Source organism: Sarcophilus harrisii, chromosome 1, assembly GCF_902635505.1.
Source record: "Sarcophilus harrisii chromosome 1, mSarHar1.11, whole genome shotgun sequence".
NCBI lineage: Eukaryota > Metazoa > Chordata > Mammalia > Dasyuromorphia > Dasyuridae > Sarcophilus > Sarcophilus harrisii.
In genome coordinates this window covers 366,112,999-366,132,958 of record NC_045426.1, presented here as the reverse complement: position 1 = coordinate 366,132,958, position 19,960 = coordinate 366,112,999, and the positions used below count along the sequence as shown (strand labels likewise).

Here is a 19,960-nt window from a genome sequence, read left to right as displayed (position 1 = left end):
AAATTAAACTATTAAAGGAAACAGCATGATTTTTTAAGTCTACATAAAGTAACTACAAGGTAATGGGGTGCAGAGAGGACAGAGAACTGTCATTAGCTGCTGAGAGGATCAGAAAATGTTTCATGTAGGAAATGGCACTTATACTGAACATTAAAGAAATTTTAAGAGGCAGAAGTGAAGAGGGAATGCATTTCCATGCAGGGGGGACTTACTGCATGGGCAGAGGCTTGAAAGCAAGAATTGGAGTGTAAAATTCCAAGCAAGTAAATCAGTTTGACCAGGCAGGAGAGTGCATGAAGGAGACCAATGTATAATAAATTTGGAAAGGTAGTTATAAATGATAAATGGAGTAGTCCATGTTTAATCTGAGAGACAATAGGAGACAATAGCTCAATCTTTTTGAGCAGGAGAGTGACATGATCAGACTCATACCTAAGGAAAATATCACTTTGGCAGTCACATGGAGAATGGATTAGAGAGAGAGAAATATTAACGCTTGGAATTTCCAAAGGGGACTTGAAGTGGCCTAAGAACTAACTAAGAATCTGAGACTCCTGGATGGGATTATTGTTATACTCCTTTCCACTGATATCTCTTTCTAATCCATCTCTCTCTCTCTCTACTCTCTCTCTCTCTCTCTCTCTCTCTCTCTCTACTCTCTCTCTCTCTCTCTCTCTCTCTCTCTCACACACACACACACACACACACACACACACACACACACCCCTAGGTTCATCCTTCTGAAACAGTTTTTTCCTCATATCATTCTCCTACTCAAGAAACTAAAATGGCTTCCAATCGACAAATATGACCTGTCCAAACTCCTCTTCTTAGCTTTCAAGACTCTCCATAACCGAAGCCTACCCAGCATTTCTGGCTTTATCTTCCCCTGGCTCTAGCACAGACTTTGCCTCAGACATGTGGACCTCCACAGTTCACTGGCCCACCTGTATCTCATATTTATTTCTGTTTCCACCTTTGTTTAGACTATCCAGCCTAATTTCCTTCTCATCATTTTCTCTTCCAAGGTATCTATGGGTGACTTGCCATAGCTGAGAACTTAGATCAAACTTCTTCCTCTTATCTCTATAAGATCCAGTTCAAGTCTAAACTCTCCCATGAAGTCTTCTTATCCTAAAGATTCTTCTGCAAAGTGACTTCTTTCTCTGAGTTCCCTCATGTAGTCAGTGCTTCTCAGGAACCTTATCCTACTCATTAATAACCTCCTCCTGAACTTGGACTTCCAACTCTCAAATGCATTCACCTTATAATATTACATATACAATTACTTGTGTATTAGAATCTTATCTTCCCACTGAATTATAAATCCCCCATGAGTGCCTAAGGATTCATTTTAATTTTGTATCTCACCTAAGTAGTGCTCTATCCATATTAGACATCTAATAATAGACACCATATAGCACTTAATTACTTTTAATTGTTTCATGTGTGTATGATGTCTCCCAAAAAAGACTACACGCTCCTTAATCATAAGGGTTATACACCTCCCCAGACCCCAAAACAGAGCACATAATACATTCTCAGTACATGGCAATTTCATTTATCTTGTAGGAAAGTTCAAGAACAAGAATGATTTAAAAGATCAAGACTAATACCTTTTCAAGGCAAGCACCAGGGTATTTGTACCCTGCTACCAGGAGTTAGCTTTTTAAGATGAGGTCATCCTGACCCAGTGAAACCCACAATAGTAAGCAACAATGAGTTTGATTTGCTTCTGGCTAGAGCCCTATGACCCTTACGCTGCTCCAATATCTCACCATAGAAGCTTGCTGGGGATGCTGCCTCCTATTCCCTCCTCACCCCAATTTCATCTCCTAGCTCCAAGAGAACACGACTAGCAGATTGGGATGTGACTGACGAGCCCTGAGGCCTTCCTGATGGATGTCCTCTCCCTGACCACAAGGAGGAAAGCACCACTTTGGGTAGGTGTTAGGGGGAGGAGGGGATAGAGAGGAGAGGGAACATACAAACAATCAAAATCTCTGATTAGGGTAAGAAACAGTGAGAGGAAACCTAGAAAACTGGTTGGACCAATGGGAACCAGGCCCTTGAGGGGAGGACAGAGTGAGGACTCAGAGGTGAGAGCGGTAACAAAAGAGCTGTGCTAACATTTCCAACATCCTTCCAGGGTCTAAGCTGAATTGTCCTTCCAAACTACTAGTCTAATCAGGGGCTGTCTCCCAAGGGGAAGAAAATACCATGGAAGATCATGTCATTTCCTGAGTCTCCACAGATATAGGCACACTGCACAAGCACATCTGACCTAAGTTTGAATCCTAGCCCTTTTACTTACTGTCTATCACATCTCAGGAGTGTAATTTTATCTCTCTAGGTCTCAGTTTCCTCAATAGTAAAATAAGGAAGTTTTACTTGATCTTTAAAGTTCCTCCCAGCTCTAAATTCTCTCATCACCTATTCCAAGGTAGCAATAATTTCCCATAGTTAAGGGAGCTATTTTAAATAATCCATCACTGTTCAGTTTGAAACATTGTAAATGCCCAACACCAACCAGTGCAGGCTTCTTGGGATGAAGGAGGGAGGTTGAGGGTGGGGAAGAGGGGGAATGTATGGTCAAGTGGGAAGGAAGGACAGCTGTTTCTTCAGAAAAGTGAAAGGGAGATATTTAAACACAAAGGGAAACATGGAGAGGGGGGAGGATCAAATAAGGGGAGTAAGCTTGTGGGGTGAGATAAGGGAAGAAGCAGGTCTGGCAGCTTGAAAAAAGGTGGTTGAGTTGTGGACCAAGACCATTTTGATCCCTGATAGTTAACTTCAGTTTAGGACTACCCTGGTGCAGCCCAGAGACTGCAGGCAGACATAAACAGAAACTGTTTCCAGCCCTCAGAGAGGCAGAGGCAGAAATCAGAAGAATATTTAAGTATATAAGTGGTCTTTTTCCATAGATTTCCATACTTTCTGGGGATATTCATGTTCCTGTGGAGTATTTGTTGTGAGAGAGGACTCACAAGTTTTACTGCATCCTCCCTGGCAAATAACAGAAAACTCATCTAAGGGTAAGATCATAAATCTAAGGTTAGAAAGGATCTTGGCATCTTTTTTTTTTTTTTTTAATACAAGCTTCTCATTTTACAGGTGAGGAAACTGTGTTCAGGGACTCATCAGTATCACCAGAATCAAAGAGAGGATTTGAACCCAGGTCCTCTGACTCCAGAGTGCTCTTTCCACTGTCCCAGAACAGAGTAAATTGGAGTTTGTTTGTTTGTTACAGTGACAAAATCCAGTGACAGGTAAAGTATAAATTCAGCATCACTTTTATATCCCGTCCTCCACAACCTTCCACTACGGAAACCTCATTTTCCCAAGTGCCCCAAGATGAACATCGGTCAAATTCAGTGAACAAGAAGCTTCCCAGAGAATTTGACCCACACCTCGCTTCAAGGGAGCCTCCAGAAGTAACTCTAGGATCGGGTAGGGAATGAAGGTCCCTAAAATCAGGCCAGTGTTTTCAATTTCAACCCTTCCTCTTGACCCCCAACATTCAAACGGATTTCTAATCAGCTAAAATTGGTGTTGGCATTCAAGGCTCTCCCTCTAGGCAGACGCAGGAAGGCTGGGAAGCTTATTGTTCTCCCGTGTCCCCGGAGCCCGAAGTACACAAGCCTTTGGGTTCTCACTCATCCGTGACCCCTGACTTCTCAGAGAGCTGAATTCATCTGGGCTGCCACGGAAACTTAATGTTGCTGTCAAAAAGGGGAGGAGGAGAGCGGCACACATCATTTTGTAAAAGCCAGAGAAATGAACCCCCCTCCCCTGAGCAGCTAGGGCAGGAGAACTCCAGCTGACTCCTCCGGCCTGTCCCCCAGCCCCAGCCCCAGCCCCAGCCCCGCATTCGACTTTCTGACCTCCTGATGTAGTTTCGGCCATAGAGGATCTGTTGCAGCAAGGTCACCACGGCAAAGGCGCAGATGAAGATGAAGAACAAAGTTCGATTTCCGAGCAAATCCCGGCCGGCCGAAGGGTCGGCGTAGCCCATCCTGGCCCGGGGAGATGGGGGTTCAGCGAGGGCTCGGCGCCGCGAGCCCGGGGGCCCAGCTCTCACTGGCAGGGGACAAGCGCTCCTACCTCCAGCCCCTGGCCGAGGCAGGCTAGGACCTGATGCCCCATCGTGCGGCCGCCCTCCTCCTCCTCCTCCTCCTCCTCTCCGCTCTCTGGGGCTGTCAGGCAAAGCACCGCACGCTCGGTGGGGTAAACTTTCTAAGCACCTTGATCGTGGGTGTCATCCAAAACCCTCCGTGCCCCGCTCCGGGGAGCCCGCGATGCGACGCCGTCCTGGCTTGGCCGTCCTGGCTTGGCCGCGGCCGCGCCAACCCTCAGCCTCCCTCCTCCTCCTTCTGCCCCCTCTTGCCGGACAGGCTCCCTATTTCTATTCCATAGCGAGATTCCAGATGCCCAGATCAGAGAGACAGAACATCAAGGGGGGGGGACAGCCAATGAGAAGGCCTGGGGTTCCCACCCCCTTTCCCCGCTCCCCAACGTCCTCTGCCCTCCTCTGCTTCTGCTCAGTGATGCTGGCAGTCAGGGCTCGCCGGGAGACGTGACCGGGATGTGCTATGATCGAACAAGTAGGTAGTGATCAGGAAGATTTTGATTCAGTCCTGCAGGGAAAAGAGGAGGGGACCAGAAAGGGGAGGAGAGGACGGGGGAAGGGAGACGGAGGGAGAAAGAACAGTGGCAATCTGGTTTATGAAAAGCTGTTTGTAAGTGGGGGAGAGAGGGAAGAGCAGAAAATGCCGGTTGAATCAGGGAATGAAAAGCCCGATTGAGAGGAGGGGAGGAGTAGAGCCCCAGCTCCCAGCCTGGCTGCATTTGCATGCGGCAGGAAGGGTGTTTAGTCACCACCACACTTGTTTTCTCTGCTTTCCTAGTGATTTCTCAGGAGTAAGCAGGAGCAAGGTCAACTGGGCTGTTCTTCAAGGACAGAGAGAGAGCGAGCCCTTGGCTCCTGCAGGCTGATTTCTCTTTGGACCGGCTCCCCTAGCCACTGGCTGGTGGGCAGACCTCCTCTGCTAGCTTTTCAAACTATTTCAAAAGAAATTCACTGTTTGCCCACCTTTGCCCAAGGCCCCCAAACTGCGGCTCTTAACTTCTAATTGAAGTCCTGGTTGTAGTTCAAGAGTGGGACCTCTTCTTACCCATCCAAACTACTATGGACTCTTCCATCCCCTCACCACGAACTCTGGAAAGCCATAAAGAGCTAATCAGAAAGATTTTTTTTAACGTCAAAAAGCCTTTAGAAGTGAGAGGGGGAAAAAACCGAAAACAAAAAACATAGAAATGCAGCACGAATGAACCACTTCTGAAAGATGTCCTTCTGCCCGATATAGTTTTAAATTTAATTTTGTTACATTCTAAGTTCCAAACTGCCTTCCCGATATTTTCCATCAACATCCTGGACATTGATACTCCGAAGCCCTGACTCTGAAATCACTCCATTCTCTCGAGTCACGTGCCAGCTGTGTTCGTGCTCTATTCCTTTAAAGATACTTCTCGAGTGCTTCTGAGATACTGCAGCTTCAGAATTAACCTATCTATTCAACTCAAAAGTAATCTCAAAGTAGTGGTAAGAAAACATTTTCAAGGCAGAGGATTTTAAACCAACTCCAACCCCTTCTTTTTTGCAAATAGACATCTTTTAGCAGTTCGGCAATCTCTGAACGTGAAGGACCAGAAATCTGGCATAAAGCTGTATTATTTGGATATCTCCAGTAAATAGACCTTTATACAATTCAGAGGAGGCAGATTTATACATGCATTATCTATGAAGAAGTGTTTGGCCAGGAAATAAAATAATGTAAACATTTAACCTACTTAAAAGAACAAACTTTAGTAGTATCTTTTGTCATAAAATATGCTAATTAATCGCTCCTCCATTCAATTAACCATGTCTAACAGACTATTGTGATTAATAGACTAGTTCCGTGCACCGTATGTACTTAAAAGTAATAAAACCATATTACTTGAAAAACATTAATGAAATCAGACTCTTTATTTGATCCAGACCTTGAAGCCAACAAATCTGAATTAATGGGCAGCTGAGCCAATGCCAATATTATCCAGGTAATTTATATAATAGTAATCCATAAGTGGAATTTTTTTAATAGGAAAAAGATATTTAAACACTATATAATCGACATTAAGGACAGAAGTGCTGACTTTCAAAAAAAAAATGGTTTGACTTTACCCAATAAAAAAAGATTGAGGTCAACATTAGTCATAATTTGAATTTCTACTTATAAGCCTTTAGATACAAGTTAATGCTCTGCAAAAATAGGGGAAATATTAGATTACAATCTCTGCTGATGTTCCTAATAATTTCTCAATGCTCATCATTTCCAAGTATATTTTGGAAAAATAACCACTGAAGAAGATCTGAGGGTTTTAGGGAGCTACAAACTCAATATTAATGATCCGGATGTTGTGGATAAAAAGCTAATGATATGGATTATATTTATGGAAGTATAGTGCCCAGAATGAAAGAACTTACAGTCTCACTATACTACCACATTTAGCATCCCATCTTCAATTCTAGGAGACATCATAAAAAAGGATATTGATAAGCTGGACTATGTCCAGAGAAAAGAGATCGTTGTGGTAAAAGAAATTGAAAGCCTGCAGTATCAGAAGCTGTCCAGAGACTGAAGCTATTTAGCCCAGAGAAAAAGACTTAGTGGGGACATGGTTACTATTTAAAACTATTTAAAAGACTTTCATTTGGCATAGGGATGAAACTTGTTTTGTTTGGACAGTACTGTAAGCAATGGACAGAAATTAAAGAGGAACAGATTTCAGCTGAAAGTAAGGGAAATTTTCCTAATAATTAGAACTGTCCAAAAGTAGAAGGAGTTGTTTTAGGAGGTTGGAAATTCTTCATCACTGGAGGTCACTTCAAAAAAAGGCTAAATTACTACTTAATGGAAATGTCATAGGGGAGTCTCTGATCAGATACAGATTGGCCTGATTTCTGAGGTCCCTCTCTGTTTTAAGGTTTGATGGTCTGTGACTTACCTCAAGAACAAAGGGATCAACACATTGACATTTTAGCAGTTGCCATATTCAAAATTTATCATTTTGCTTATCAATGAAGATAATTAAATAAACCTTTAGGTTGAGAAGAGTTAACTTCATCGTAAGCATAATCTGCCAAATTCTTTATTATTGATGGGCCTTATCTAATTTATGGACAGTGCTCATAAGAGACAGAATAACATTTTGCCTGGGGAGGTGAGGAGAGGTTGATGAAGTACATTTATATATTCCAATGTCAAGTAAGTGAAATGGCAGTTAATATACATATTCAAGGAACTTACAGTAGACTTAGGAAGTTTCTGTCATGGTCTTAGAGTTATAAATACTCAAAGGACTTTCTTTTTGTATATTTTTCAGGGAATGAAAGTTTCTTGCCAGACAGTAAGGAACAGCCCCTGGTTGTGGTTCAGACAACTAGGCTTCAACTAAACTTATGGCTGGCTGCCTGAAAGAGGGATTTTATTCAACTGTCCCAATAGCACAATGGGGGTTTGACCAAGCCCAAGCCGAATAAAAGGCTCATTTTTCAACTCTAATATCTACAATTATGAGCCAGAGCCCACTGGTTGCTTTTAATAAATATACCAAATTCTTGTTCTAGTGATTTTCTTGTAGATGTAGGTCACTCCATAGAAAATTAATTATCTCATTTGACACTAACTGCCTTTAAGGACATTCATTGCCTACAAAGTCCTGAATCATTAAAAAAAAAAAATACTTTGTAAATTGCAGATGAACTGAATATTTCATGTTCAACTGAATTCAGATGACCAAGGCATATTTTCCTGGTGGCCCACTATGACACTGGAGTCTTCAAAATAGCATCATATAAATACAACTTGCTTAGGGTTTATAGTGTTTCATGAGTATCTAGAAAGGAGAAAGGAATGAGTAATTTCCATGAGGATCCCAAAGTTCTATATAATCAGTGTTCTAAGTGCCACCAGGTAATGAGTTCCCATTACTGGAGATCTTCTGGCAGAGTCTGATTGATCCTTGCTGGCAATGTTGTAGAAAATATACCTGCTCACATAGAGACTGGACCAGATACCTCTGAGATACTGCTCCAATTCTTGATACAAAGTTAGTTGGTAATCCATTAAATATAGCTAGATCTTTATACTTGTTCAGACATTCTCTCTTTTAATACCCATAACTATCTCAAGAGATAGGCTGACCAAAAATCATCTTCACCATTTCACAGAAGCAGAAATACCTGAGTGCATTAAATGACTTGCCTAAATTCATCCAGCTAAATAAAATGAATCAGGACTAATAGAACCATAGGATTTTGAGCTAGAAGGTGCCTTAGAGATCTTATACAATCCAGAGTTGTCAAAACAACCCTGCTTGGTACAACATTCTCAAATGCACAGGACCTAGATTAAAATGTAATTGAGAAATATTTAACAAAATAAATACAAATACAATAAAATAACACATTTTAAAACAAAATTAATGTGTAACCTGAAGGGATCTTTATGTATGAATTTATTGTTCAGTCATTTTTAAGAATTCCTGCTCTGAGTATCCACCTAGCTTGCCCATGACTCTGGGCAAGTCATTTAACCTCTATCTGCCTCAGTTTCCTCAACTGTAAAATGGAGATACTCATAGCAATAAGTAGCTAGATATTACAGTTGACAGAATGCTGGACCTAAAATCAGGAAGACCTGAGAAAAGACTTGCTTGAAACTGAGTTTCCTCACCTATAAGATGAGAAATAATAATAGCTAAACTGTTAGGTAAAAACAACATAAATATGAGTCCTTCATATTGTAAAATGAGATAATGGATAGTAAAATACTTCGAAGAGTGTAAATGCAAGGTACTCTTTGCTTTAGGAACTGAGTATGGGTGATGATAATCAAAACCCACCTGTCATCTCCAAACCTCACTCCCCAGTATCTTTTTCCAGTTAATGATGGAATAAATAACCAAAACAATGACAGCCAAAAAGAGAGAAATTATAGAGAAAACGAAGAATCTGCCCTTGAATATGAATAAGCATGGTCTCTAAAAAGCACCAACCTCCACACACTAATGAAATGAACAGCCAATTCACATCATCTTGTTTTGATCCAGATTTTGAGAAATCCTCTCCTTATTTACGTGGAAGTAAGGGAAGTAGAGGTTTTCCCACATTTGTAGTTCTAAATGTTACATGTTGAGTACCTCAAAGCAGAAAGGGGAAGCCTTTTATATACATATGTATATATATATATATATATATATATAATAAAAAAAAAAAAGAAAGAAAAAAAGAAGAGAGAGAGAGAGAGAGAGAGAGAGAGAGAGAGAGAGAGAGAGAGAGACAAAGAGACAGAGACAGAGACAGAAACAGAAACATAGAGAGAGAGAAAGAGAGATGGAGAAAAGGAGGGAGGAGGAGAGAGTCTTACCTTTCCTAATGGCAATAAGAAGGGGAAATTATCATGGAAGATGTAGTTGGTTAGAAAGGCTGGCTAGAATTTATCAAGGTATTTTAAGAGAAGAAACATGAACCAACAATGATACTGTTGTACAATTAAAAATGTACAAAGACAATATGTTTTACATTATTGCACATGTATAATCTATAGACTACTTGCCATCTTGGGGAGAGGATGGGAAAGAAAGGAGGGAAGGAGGCAGAAAATCTTAAAACTAAAATATAAAAGATGAATATTGAAAATTTTCTTTACATATAATTTGAAAAAAGCAAAATAATATTTAAATTTTTAAAAAAGAAATGTACAGATAAGAAATAAAAAATAGGACAATTAGATAATGCTTAACAGTTTGTGAAGTATTTCATATACATGATCTCATTTGATCCTCATCCTTCATACTAAGAAATAAGTGATACAAGTAATATTCCCATATTAGGAAATTGAGACAAAGAAGTTACATGATATAACCATACTTACACAGCTAGTATATGACTTAGACAGGATTTGAATTCAAATCTTCCTGTCCAGTATGATGTACATTCCCCTAGGACCTTATCCAAACTACTATCCTCTCTACCTCTCACAATTGTGTCAGACTGGGAATTAATTTACTGCTTTGTTCTTCAAACGACAGAACTGATTTCCCATGGAGGAGGTAAGGAGAAAAAGGAACATTATTACAGTTTTATATAAATTGTCACTATATTAAGTGCCTTATTATGGATTTCATTTGGGATTCACAGAAATAGGTTAATCATAGTCAGGGCCAGACTAAGATAAAATCATGGAGTTTGGTACCCTGAACTTTCTCTTTCTGTGTCCTTTCCTCCCTAAGAGTGCTTTTCTCCCTACTCCCTTTCCCTTTCTCCCCCATCAAAGCCTCCTCTCTAGAAAGAAAAATCTCTTGATGTCACTTCTTTATATTTCAATGTGAAGGTAAACCACCAGATTTTCTCTTTCAGCTGGCATTTACAAGTTAAGGCTGATTTTTAACAATTAAATAATAAGATTTATTCCCAGGCATCAGGTGGAAGCTGGAAAACATGGATATGAAGCAGGGGCTGCCCCAGAGTAGGGTACCAGATCCAATGTGGTACGAGTGCTTTATTTTAAATAGAAGTCCTGAGTTTGAACCTCACCTCTTATTACTTTCTATCTGTATAGAATAGAAATTTTGATTCAAACAAGGATTCTATGAGGCAGAAATAAGGCAAATTATTTAATCTCTACAGGCTTTGGTTGCCTCATCTGTAAAATGGGAGCAATACACTCTTAAAGAGTATGTGTGACCTTAGAGAGAACTGTGCGACCCAAAAATCACAGAAATCACTAGTTCCATCTATAATTCTAAGACTGGCCCTGATTAGCATTAGTTTCACTGTGATTCCTTTAATTCTAGGGCAAAGATGAGCTCTCGGTTTGTTTTACTTCAGATGACCAGAAGCCAGAGATCATCCAGTATCACTAATCTATTTCTAACTTGATAACTTGGATAACTTGCATGACTTTTATCTCCTATCACTGCCTAAGTCCTGGCAACATGCACGGAATTCCCCTCCAGCTCCAAGTTTGCAGACCTACCCAACACCTAGCTTGGTGCTTGACACATAGGAAACACTTAAAAAATGCTTGTTGACTGAATAATTACCAGCAGGACCTCCCAAAAGGCCCTCTGCTCTCCCAGAAGGTAATATATAGATAATAATAATAATAATAAAAACTCTGGCTTGAATCAGCATGGTGGATAAAGGTTTTTTGTTCCATTGTTTGCCCTAAAATTCAATGATACAATAATTTGATGGAGTGTTTTTTTCATAATCACCTCAGTTATAACAACCCTGTGAGGTAGTTAGCAAAAGTAGTATGATCTTTTTTTGACAAGTAAGGAAACCAAGAACCAGACAGATTAAATTTTTTACCCAAGGTAAATGTAGGAGCTAGGGCAACAATACTTGTGTTCCAACTCCCAAAACAATGTTTTCCATTATAACAATCAGTCAACATGTATTTGTTGAGCACCTATATTGTGCCATGTATTGTGCTAAATTCTGGAGATATATAGAAAGATAGAAACAGCCCTAGACCTTAAGTTTACATTGTATGGCAGGAGAGAAGAGGAATGTCATCAGCTATATACTAGATAGAGTGTGGATAGAAGTTGATCTGGGAAGGGGGAAGGAAGACACTAGGAACTGACAAGCCTGGGGAAAGCTTTCTGCAGAAGATGGGATTTAAATTAAATTTTGATTCAAACAAGGATTCTATGAGGCAAAAATGAGGGGGCAGAGCATCCTCAGAGCAGGACATATACAATTAAGGGTATTGGGAGATGGTATGGTGAGAGATGAAAAGTAGTCAACAAGAAAGTCAGTCAGTCTAGCTAAATTGTAGAGCAAATAAAAGGGAATAAAGCAAAAGAGGCAGTTAGACTGTACTGAGTCTGGAGTCAGAAAGATCTGAATTCAAATTCAGCCTCAAATACTTACTAGCTGTGTAATCTTGGTCAAGTCATTAAGCCTCTATTTGCCTCAGTTTCCACAACTGGAAACTGGAGACAGTAATAACAACTATTCCCGGAGTTGTTATGAGAACTAAATGAGATAATATCTGAAAAGTGCTTAGCACAGTGCTTGACACATAGTAGGGATTATATAAATGCTAGCTATTATTAGTTGCTGCTATACTGCAACTGTGGAGTTTAAACTCTAGACTAGTTTATTTCTGGTTTAGTTGAAATCCTTGGCTATCTCTTCAAGACAACTGGTGAAACTGAGCTCCTTTAACTTAAAGCCCATAGGTTTTTCTTTGCTACATCAAACTCTTTTAGGAAAGGCTGAGACTTGTATGTTAAACCAGCCAAAAGCTTGGATTTCCTTGTCTTATTTACTGTAGTGTCTTAGTCAACCGTCTTCTCTCCAACAGAGGATTCTCAGCCCCAAATTCAAACTCTTTAGAACAAAAAAGCAGGATCTGTCTGGCCAACAAATTAATAACACTGATTTTAACCATTTCTTCCGGTTACCCCCACTCTCCGTCAATCCCAGTTCAGAGACATGGGTCTCTGTCGAAGACCTCACTTTAGTTTTATAATAAACATTCTATATATCTCCCATTTTGAATGTTTGCCAACTTGTATTGCATTATCGGGTAATATTCTTTTGGGCTTTCTTGATAGAGATATTGGAGTGATGTGCCATTTGCTTCTCCCGCTCATTTTACATATTAGGAAATAGGCAAATAGGGTTAAGTAATTAGGCCAGGGTCACACAGCTAGGAAATGTGTGAGGCAAGATTTGAATTCATGAAGTAGAGCTCTGTCTGCTGTGCCATTTACATGCTCTCTCTACTTTAGGATCTCCTTTTTTAAAAAAAAAAAAATTTCATTTTCAATTCATAGAAAAAAATCAAGCATTTCCATAACACAATACAATTTTTAAAAAAGATTATTGTATTCAGAACTGCGAATCTACCATATATAACTAGCTATTCCCTCCAAATAGAAAGTATACATAGAACAAAATTCAGGTTCATATTTAGAGGAAAATACTGAGGTACTGAAAATCAGTCCTACCCCAAAAAGTAATGTGAAATAGTCATGCACACAACAGGAGCTCTTGGAAGAACTTAAAAGGGAATTTTGAAATCAAATAAGAGAAATCAAGGAAAAATTAGGAAAGAAAAGAAAAATAAGATTGGCGGGGAAAACTATTCAATTGGAAGAAGAAAAAACACTTCTTTATAATGGGCTGAAGCTCAAGTTGATGCACTGAGGTCCCAAGCACGTGAGGCTAAATAGTAATTGGACTATACTCTATTAATATATATGCTTGGAGAAAGAATGGCCCCGCCCACTCTTTGTGCAAGTCCTGATGTGTTGTATAGGAAATGACGATTTTGGTGGGTGGAGGCAGAGGGACAGAGAGAGGAGTGGAAAGAGATGGCTGGCTGGTTTCTTGTCTCAGATGCTCACATTGCTATCGCGATCCCCCCTTCACCTCTGCTGGCTGGGTCCTGTCGCAGCTGCCCATATTGCTATTGCAATCCCCCTTCACCTCAAAAAGAATAAAGATTGAAGATTTTCCCTTAACCTGGATTCTTGACTCTGGCTGATTTTAAAATATGCGGTCATCACACTTCTTGAAAATTAGAATTGGGTAAGAGAAACCAAAAGACATTATAAGATACTAAGAAATAATAAAACTAGGAAAAATAGAAGTGCATCATCTCAGAAAACAACTGATCTGAAAACAGATTAAGGAAAGACAATATAAGAATCATCAGACTACCCAAAAGTAGAGTATGACTACAGTATTACAAGAAATTATTTGGGCCTCCTTTTTTCAAAAAGATGTTCAATGTTCAGGGTATGGTTTCATTGTGTCTTCACTGAATCTGTAACCCCAGAATGGAGTCAGTGTCTACTGTTAACTACCTTTGTGGTTCAATTTTAATGAATCAAGTGTTTTTCTCCCTTCTTTACACAGAGAAACTTTTCCCTAAATCTAGTGGAATGATGACAAATGTTTAACAATTGGCTCTTGAAGTAGGAGAGGTCAGAAAATGTAATGCATGAGATAGAAAAAAAATGCTTACTGCAGATTAAATTTAGTATCACTTAAGATCTGGACAATCCACAAAATAATAAGTCAAGCACTGATTTATAGCATTTGCCAATTTCTAAGGTGTAAATGCTCATACTAAACATTTAATAACCAGCTCTCTTGGGAGCCAGTTTAAGCTGGCTCCAGCATGTTCCTGCAATCTACCTTTATCAGCATTCATCATTTGGAAAAGGATTGGCGGGCACCATATTTCTTTTATATAAAAGGAGGAATAAAGTTTTTCTCCCTTTTACATGAAAGCAAAGTGAGCATAAAGTGAGCTCATCAAAGTGAGCAATGGGGAGAAAAGTGCTTTGAGATTGAAAGAAGCCAATTGATCAGGCTGTTAAATGCAGAGAAAGAATCCATTTCTCCTCCCTTTAACTTATCTTCATGCAATAGAAGAGTCAAAAATCTCAGGGAAGTTGAGCAATCAATTGGGAGCTGTTCTTCCACCCAAAATAGAAGCATCAGGTGAAGCTCAATATTTAAATAAAGGATTTCCTTGAATTTTTTTCATTAATCATAATTCTTGACTCATGGAAATTTGACACTTCAATAATCTCATGGCTCCATATAGCAGGAGAAGCCCACCAAAGTCTCAGAAAGGAAGAGAAGGGAAACTGTAACATTTGACTTTATCTGTTCTCAATTTTCTGTTCCAGCTTCCCCCTCACAAAATTCTCCAAAAACACAATCCCACAAATAGCATTAGAGAGTTAAATAGCTCAGTGGATAAAGCATCAGATTACAGGTCAGGAAGACTTATCTTCCTGAGTTTAAATATAATTCCAGACACTTACTAGCTGTGCGATCCTGGGCAAGTCACTCAACCCTGTTTGTCTCAGTTTCCTCATCTGTAAAATGAGCTGGAGAAGGAAATGGCAAACCTAGAAAATTTGCCTAGAAAATTCCAAAAGGGTTCACGAAGAGTTGGACATGATTGAAAAACAACTGAACAACAGATGCTTAATCCAAAAGAATTTATGTATAATGATGGGTATTCAGGCACCAGATTATGAGGGAGCCATTAGGAAGGTAAAAGGAAGGGACTGATGCTGCTCCACTCTGAAACCATGTTATAGAGCAGTGGTCCTCAAAGTGTAGCCCAAAGAATTGTTGGGGTCTCTGAAACCCTTTCAGAGAGTCTACAAATTCAAAATTATTTTTTATTTCTAATATAGTAAATAGCTATAAATATAACCTATGTGAACAAAAACTCTTTGAACAGATCCTCAATGGTTTTTTAACAACATGAAGATACTGAGAACAAAAGTTTGAGAACCACTGTTATAGAGTTAAGCACTGATTCTGCTTATAAATTGAGTTGATTCTGATGAAGTGGCTAAAGTCTTGAGTAGGGAAGTCTATTGTTGCCCTTTCTCTTTGCCCCCACAAAACCAGATCTCAGCAGGAGAAATGACCTCAATCACTGCCACGTAAACATCATCACTTAACAACCATGTATGAGGTTATTAAGTTCACAAAAATCATACCAAAAATATAACAATAAAAACAAATTCACATATGGCTTTATATATTTTTCACATACATTATTTCATTGAATCTTAACAATGACCTTGAAGGCAGACAAGGAATATGGGCTCATTGAATTAGAACTGGAAAAACCTTTAGAGATCTCTCAATCCAACTTTACAGATGAGGAAACTAAAGTCCAGAGAAAAGAAGATCAAACTGGTAGGACTGTGACCAAGACTTCTCTGACTTCAGACCCAATGCTTTTAATGCTGTACTGCTCCAGGTGAGAAATCCAGCTTTTCCACCATTTTGTTTATGAGAAAACTAAGAGAGATTCAGAGAAGTCCCCTGAGAAAACTCCTCACTCAAATGTTGAGCTTTACCTGATGCTTCCATCTTGGGGGATGGAGCAGTTCCCCACTAACTGTTCAACTTTTCTGAGATTTTTGACTCTCCTTTCCTTCTATGAGGATAAGTTAAAGGGAAGAGATATTGATTTTCCCTCTGTATTTAATAGCTTCTTGACTTGAACCTGGATCTCTTGATCCCCTTCCCCAACAATTAGGCAAGTTCCCAACAATCTGTCCTGTTTTAAAGGGTACTGCCTCCAAGAACTACAACCAGATCTGCCTGCGGGGCACCACGTCCCTACATGTTCCTATTCCTACCAGGCACAGTTGGTACTTTCACAATTTTGTGAACATCTTCTAATAGTCGCTAATATTTATCTCAGCTTCCCTGGAATGTTTACTAAGCAGAAGCACAAATGCCAACCTTATGTCATTCGCTAACAAATGCAATCAGCAACATGGGCACCAAAAGGGACATGGAAACCTTATCCTGTGAAGCAAATGAGTCAACGATTCAACTCTCACACATACTTCCCAGGAGGTCTTCATTAAACATGTTCTTCAGTACTGTGAGACTTGAGTAGGGAGGGTGAGGAATGATAAGATCCAGGCTGAGGGCACCAAAACAGGAAAAAAAACCTGGCCCAAACCCCAGGGACCAGTCAGAATTTGGAACAATAGTTCACATTTCTTTGGTGCTTTAAGATTTACAAACCAGGTACACATAGAAATGCTTACAAAATTACCTAACAACATATATCTGAACATATAGACACATATTTGCTTGTGGCTATGTGCACACACATAAGGAGTTGATTCAGTAAATTTGATTCAATTTGATTCAATAAATTAATAAATCATAAAGTACCTACTATGTACCAGGCATTGTACACAAAAACAAGTGACATAAAACGAAAACCAAAATAGTTTTTGATCTCCAAAAGCTAATATTCTACCAACAAGATACAACATGATAAGTAAATTTGAAGAGAGAAAGAAATACTAACAATGAGGATGATCAGAAAAGGCATCGTGGAGGGTATAAATATTCTATAAGGAGAGACAGCTAAATGGCACAATGGATAGGGCACGAGAACTGAAATCAGGAGGATCTGAGTTCAAATCCAGCCTCAGACATTTAGGATCTGAGTTCAAATCCAGCCTCAGACATTTAAGTCACTTAATTGTTAAGTGACTTAAAGAAAGAAGATTCTATAAGGTAGAGAATGATTAGCAAATATATTTCATTCCACTGAGGATGGCGTGTGTAAAAGGAAGGCTTTGGATGGCTAGAGATAAAATGTCACATTATTTTGCTTGAAAGTAAAGTATCTGAGAAGTAACTTGAAACAAGGCTATGAAGCTAAGTTGAAGCTAGAAAGTGGAAGACTTATTGAGTTTATCCATGCATGTATTTTACACATTTATAGGCACAAAGAAATATATATTTAAAATACATGCATTCACAATCCTGATGTACACATAAACATATACAGTTATCTATATAACTTCCTTCAAACTCACATATGTACACCAAATGACTCAAATCAGACATGGATCCTCTTTGTTCTCTCTTCATGGTCATTCCTCATGCCCTTGACCTATTTCCATAGGATTTACCTCCTGGAAACATGAAAAGCTGCTTTTGCAGCTGGGTTCTATGAGATTGAGTTTAATGAGCTGAAATGAGATTTTTGTTCAGCTGCCAACCCTACAACCTTCTGTACCCTTGAAAATAGCCAGCTTCCCAAACAGTTGCAGTAGGACAGAGTCCTCCTCTTTTCCAAGTCTCCTCATTCCTACTCCCATTAAAGGTACTGCCTTCATATCATAGGGGATGGGCAGAAAGAAGTAGATGGGCATGTTGTTCAAGAGACCTTCAGGTGAGAAAGCAATGGAGACAACTGGAAAAGTGGGAATATATGGGATGGAACACTAGAAATCTTAGCCCTGAGTTAGAGAAGGGAAAGGACAAAAGTAAAGGACTTTAGCTATTAGGTAATTTGACTTCATAGCTTTGTCTTTTGCAACATATTTATATTTCTTTATTAATAATAATAATAATGATATATTATATTGCATATATTAATTTTATCATTCATGTGATAAAATAACTATATTACTAATATATTATTATATAATAAATATTTATATTATATATATTTAGAACATATATATATACTCTGTATGAGAGAGACAGAGATATGGAAAAAATGTCAACATTAGTGCTAACTGTAGACAATAAAAATATATTAAATAAGAAAAAATGGGGGAGGAAGTTATATCAATAATGATCATAGAAATATTCAGAGCTAGAAAGGAACTTAAATACAATCTATTTAACTATTTCATTTTGAAGATTCAGAAACTGGTAGCCACAGAAATTATTTTCCCATGTCACCCAGATAGTAAATGGCAGAGTCTGAATCTGAACTCAAGTCCTTTGGTCGGCAAATTCAGGACTCCTACCATACCACACTGTCTATTACTATTTATGCTAGAAAAGTGACAATTATGTATAAAGGACTCAAATCAATTTTAGGAACTTATAAAGCTATGAACCTTTGCCTGTGCCTTTTTATCTCTGTGGGTGATATATACATTCTTACTGAAAATCTTGAAAAGATTAGGGCATTGTAGTTAAATGATAAATCCCTTTCCAATTTCTTTGGAGAAACAAGAGGGTTGCTGAAAGACTAGCACCCAAAGGAGGCATTTGGTGGTGCCTGTGATTTGGGAATGGGTGCTAAAGGCTTTTAGCCTTTTAGGTTTTTAAAGGCTTTTAAGCCTTTAGCTCTTTTAGTTTCATTCTTTGTTATTATGTTGGTATTATAATTTAATTAAATATATTTGACTTGGAAAAAAAAAAGATTAGGGTCCACCCTTTAACACTTCACTCAAGTGAATATTCACTCAAGTCTCATCTGTGGGGTTTAATTGATTGACTTGGACTTGATCAAGGATTAATTGGTTAGTTTAGATGGAATTACACCCCTTTTTGCTAAGTCTATAAAAAGCAGATTTTTAGCAGATTCTAGTCTATTTGTCTTTTTTCCTTTCCTAAGCATAGATCTGAAAGACCCTTCTCCATGAGAGTGGGCCAAATTTTTTTGGAGGTGGGGGAAGCAGGCCAGCACATTGCCATCCCCTTCCTCACCCTCCCCCATAATTGAGCCCAAGAGATGACAGCAGCCAGGGTAATACTGGAGCTTTGAGTTCCTGGATCCTTACTCTATTGGTGTACAACGAATGCCAGGGCCCTGCTCTGGAGAAACAATAATAAAGTCACACTTTCAGCCAGAGGAAAAAAGATTTCTTAGGCCTCAGGATCCTGGGATCTAGCCTTCCAGTGAGAGAAGAGGAGAGTTCCTGGGCTGCAGGAGCTTCAGACTGCCCCACACAAGAATGAACTTGAGAGAGCATTCACCTTTCTAGAGACAGGAAATTCCTGAGCAGTACCAGCATCATGGCCCCTGAAGCTGGAGCATTAGCAGAGGAATTGTAAATCACAAAATGGGGGAGAAAATGCATAAACTTTATCTTCTGTCATTACTATGAGTTATCCAGATAGCTCAGGTCCAATGAGAAGGTAATTGGCTCTTTAGCAATCCCAAGTATGTCTCTTTTCTGGGAAGAGTTCAAGACTAGAGTCTTAAGTATTAACTGAACAGGTCATTCTTCAGGAACCTCCACTGAGTTTCAGAATTGATTACAATGAACTGGGATGGTAATGAACAGCATACAATCTCCAGTTAACATCACAATTAGCCAGTAGTTGGAAAATAACTGTTTTGTGGTTGCATTTACCAAGGAATCTTATATGGTCCTAATAAATATAGAAGAAACTCATTGCTGGGGAACAGCTTCTAAGTCTGTTCTATAGCAACTAGGTAATATAGTGGATAGAGCCCTGGGCCTGAAATCAGGAAAACCTGAATTCAAATTTAGCTCAGACACTAGCTGTGTGACCCTGGGCACATTTTACCCCTATTTGCCTCAGATTCCCCATCCGTCAAGTGGGGATATTAAC

The 19,960-nt window shown here is 39.2% G+C and overlaps 1 protein-coding gene and 1 long non-coding RNA gene across 5 annotated transcripts in view; one reads left to right on the top strand and one right to left on the bottom strand.

Annotated features, from left to right (window-relative positions):
- ST8SIA5 (ST8 alpha-N-acetyl-neuraminide alpha-2,8-sialyltransferase 5) overlaps positions 1-4,542 on the bottom strand; it is a 110,042-nt gene extending 105,500 nt beyond the window's left edge. The window contains exon 1 of one of the 4 annotated variants that reach the window (XM_031945989.1): positions 3,885-4,542. In XM_031945989.1, coding sequence (XP_031801849.1) covers positions 3,885-4,015 — 131 coding nt within the window. In that variant the 5' untranslated portion in view covers positions 4,016-4,542. The remainder of the gene's footprint in view (positions 1-3,884) is intronic. The other 3 variants (XM_031945990.1, XM_003759526.3, XM_003759525.3) reach the window with 3 other exon arrangements.
- Positions 4,527-8,392, top strand: LOC116420521. The gene is made up of 3 exons (XR_004230863.1): positions 4,527-4,604; positions 6,041-6,099; positions 7,426-8,392. It is a non-coding gene; the product is annotated as an uncharacterized LOC116420521 (long non-coding RNA).
- The last annotated feature ends 11,568 nt before the right edge of the window (positions 8,393-19,960 follow it).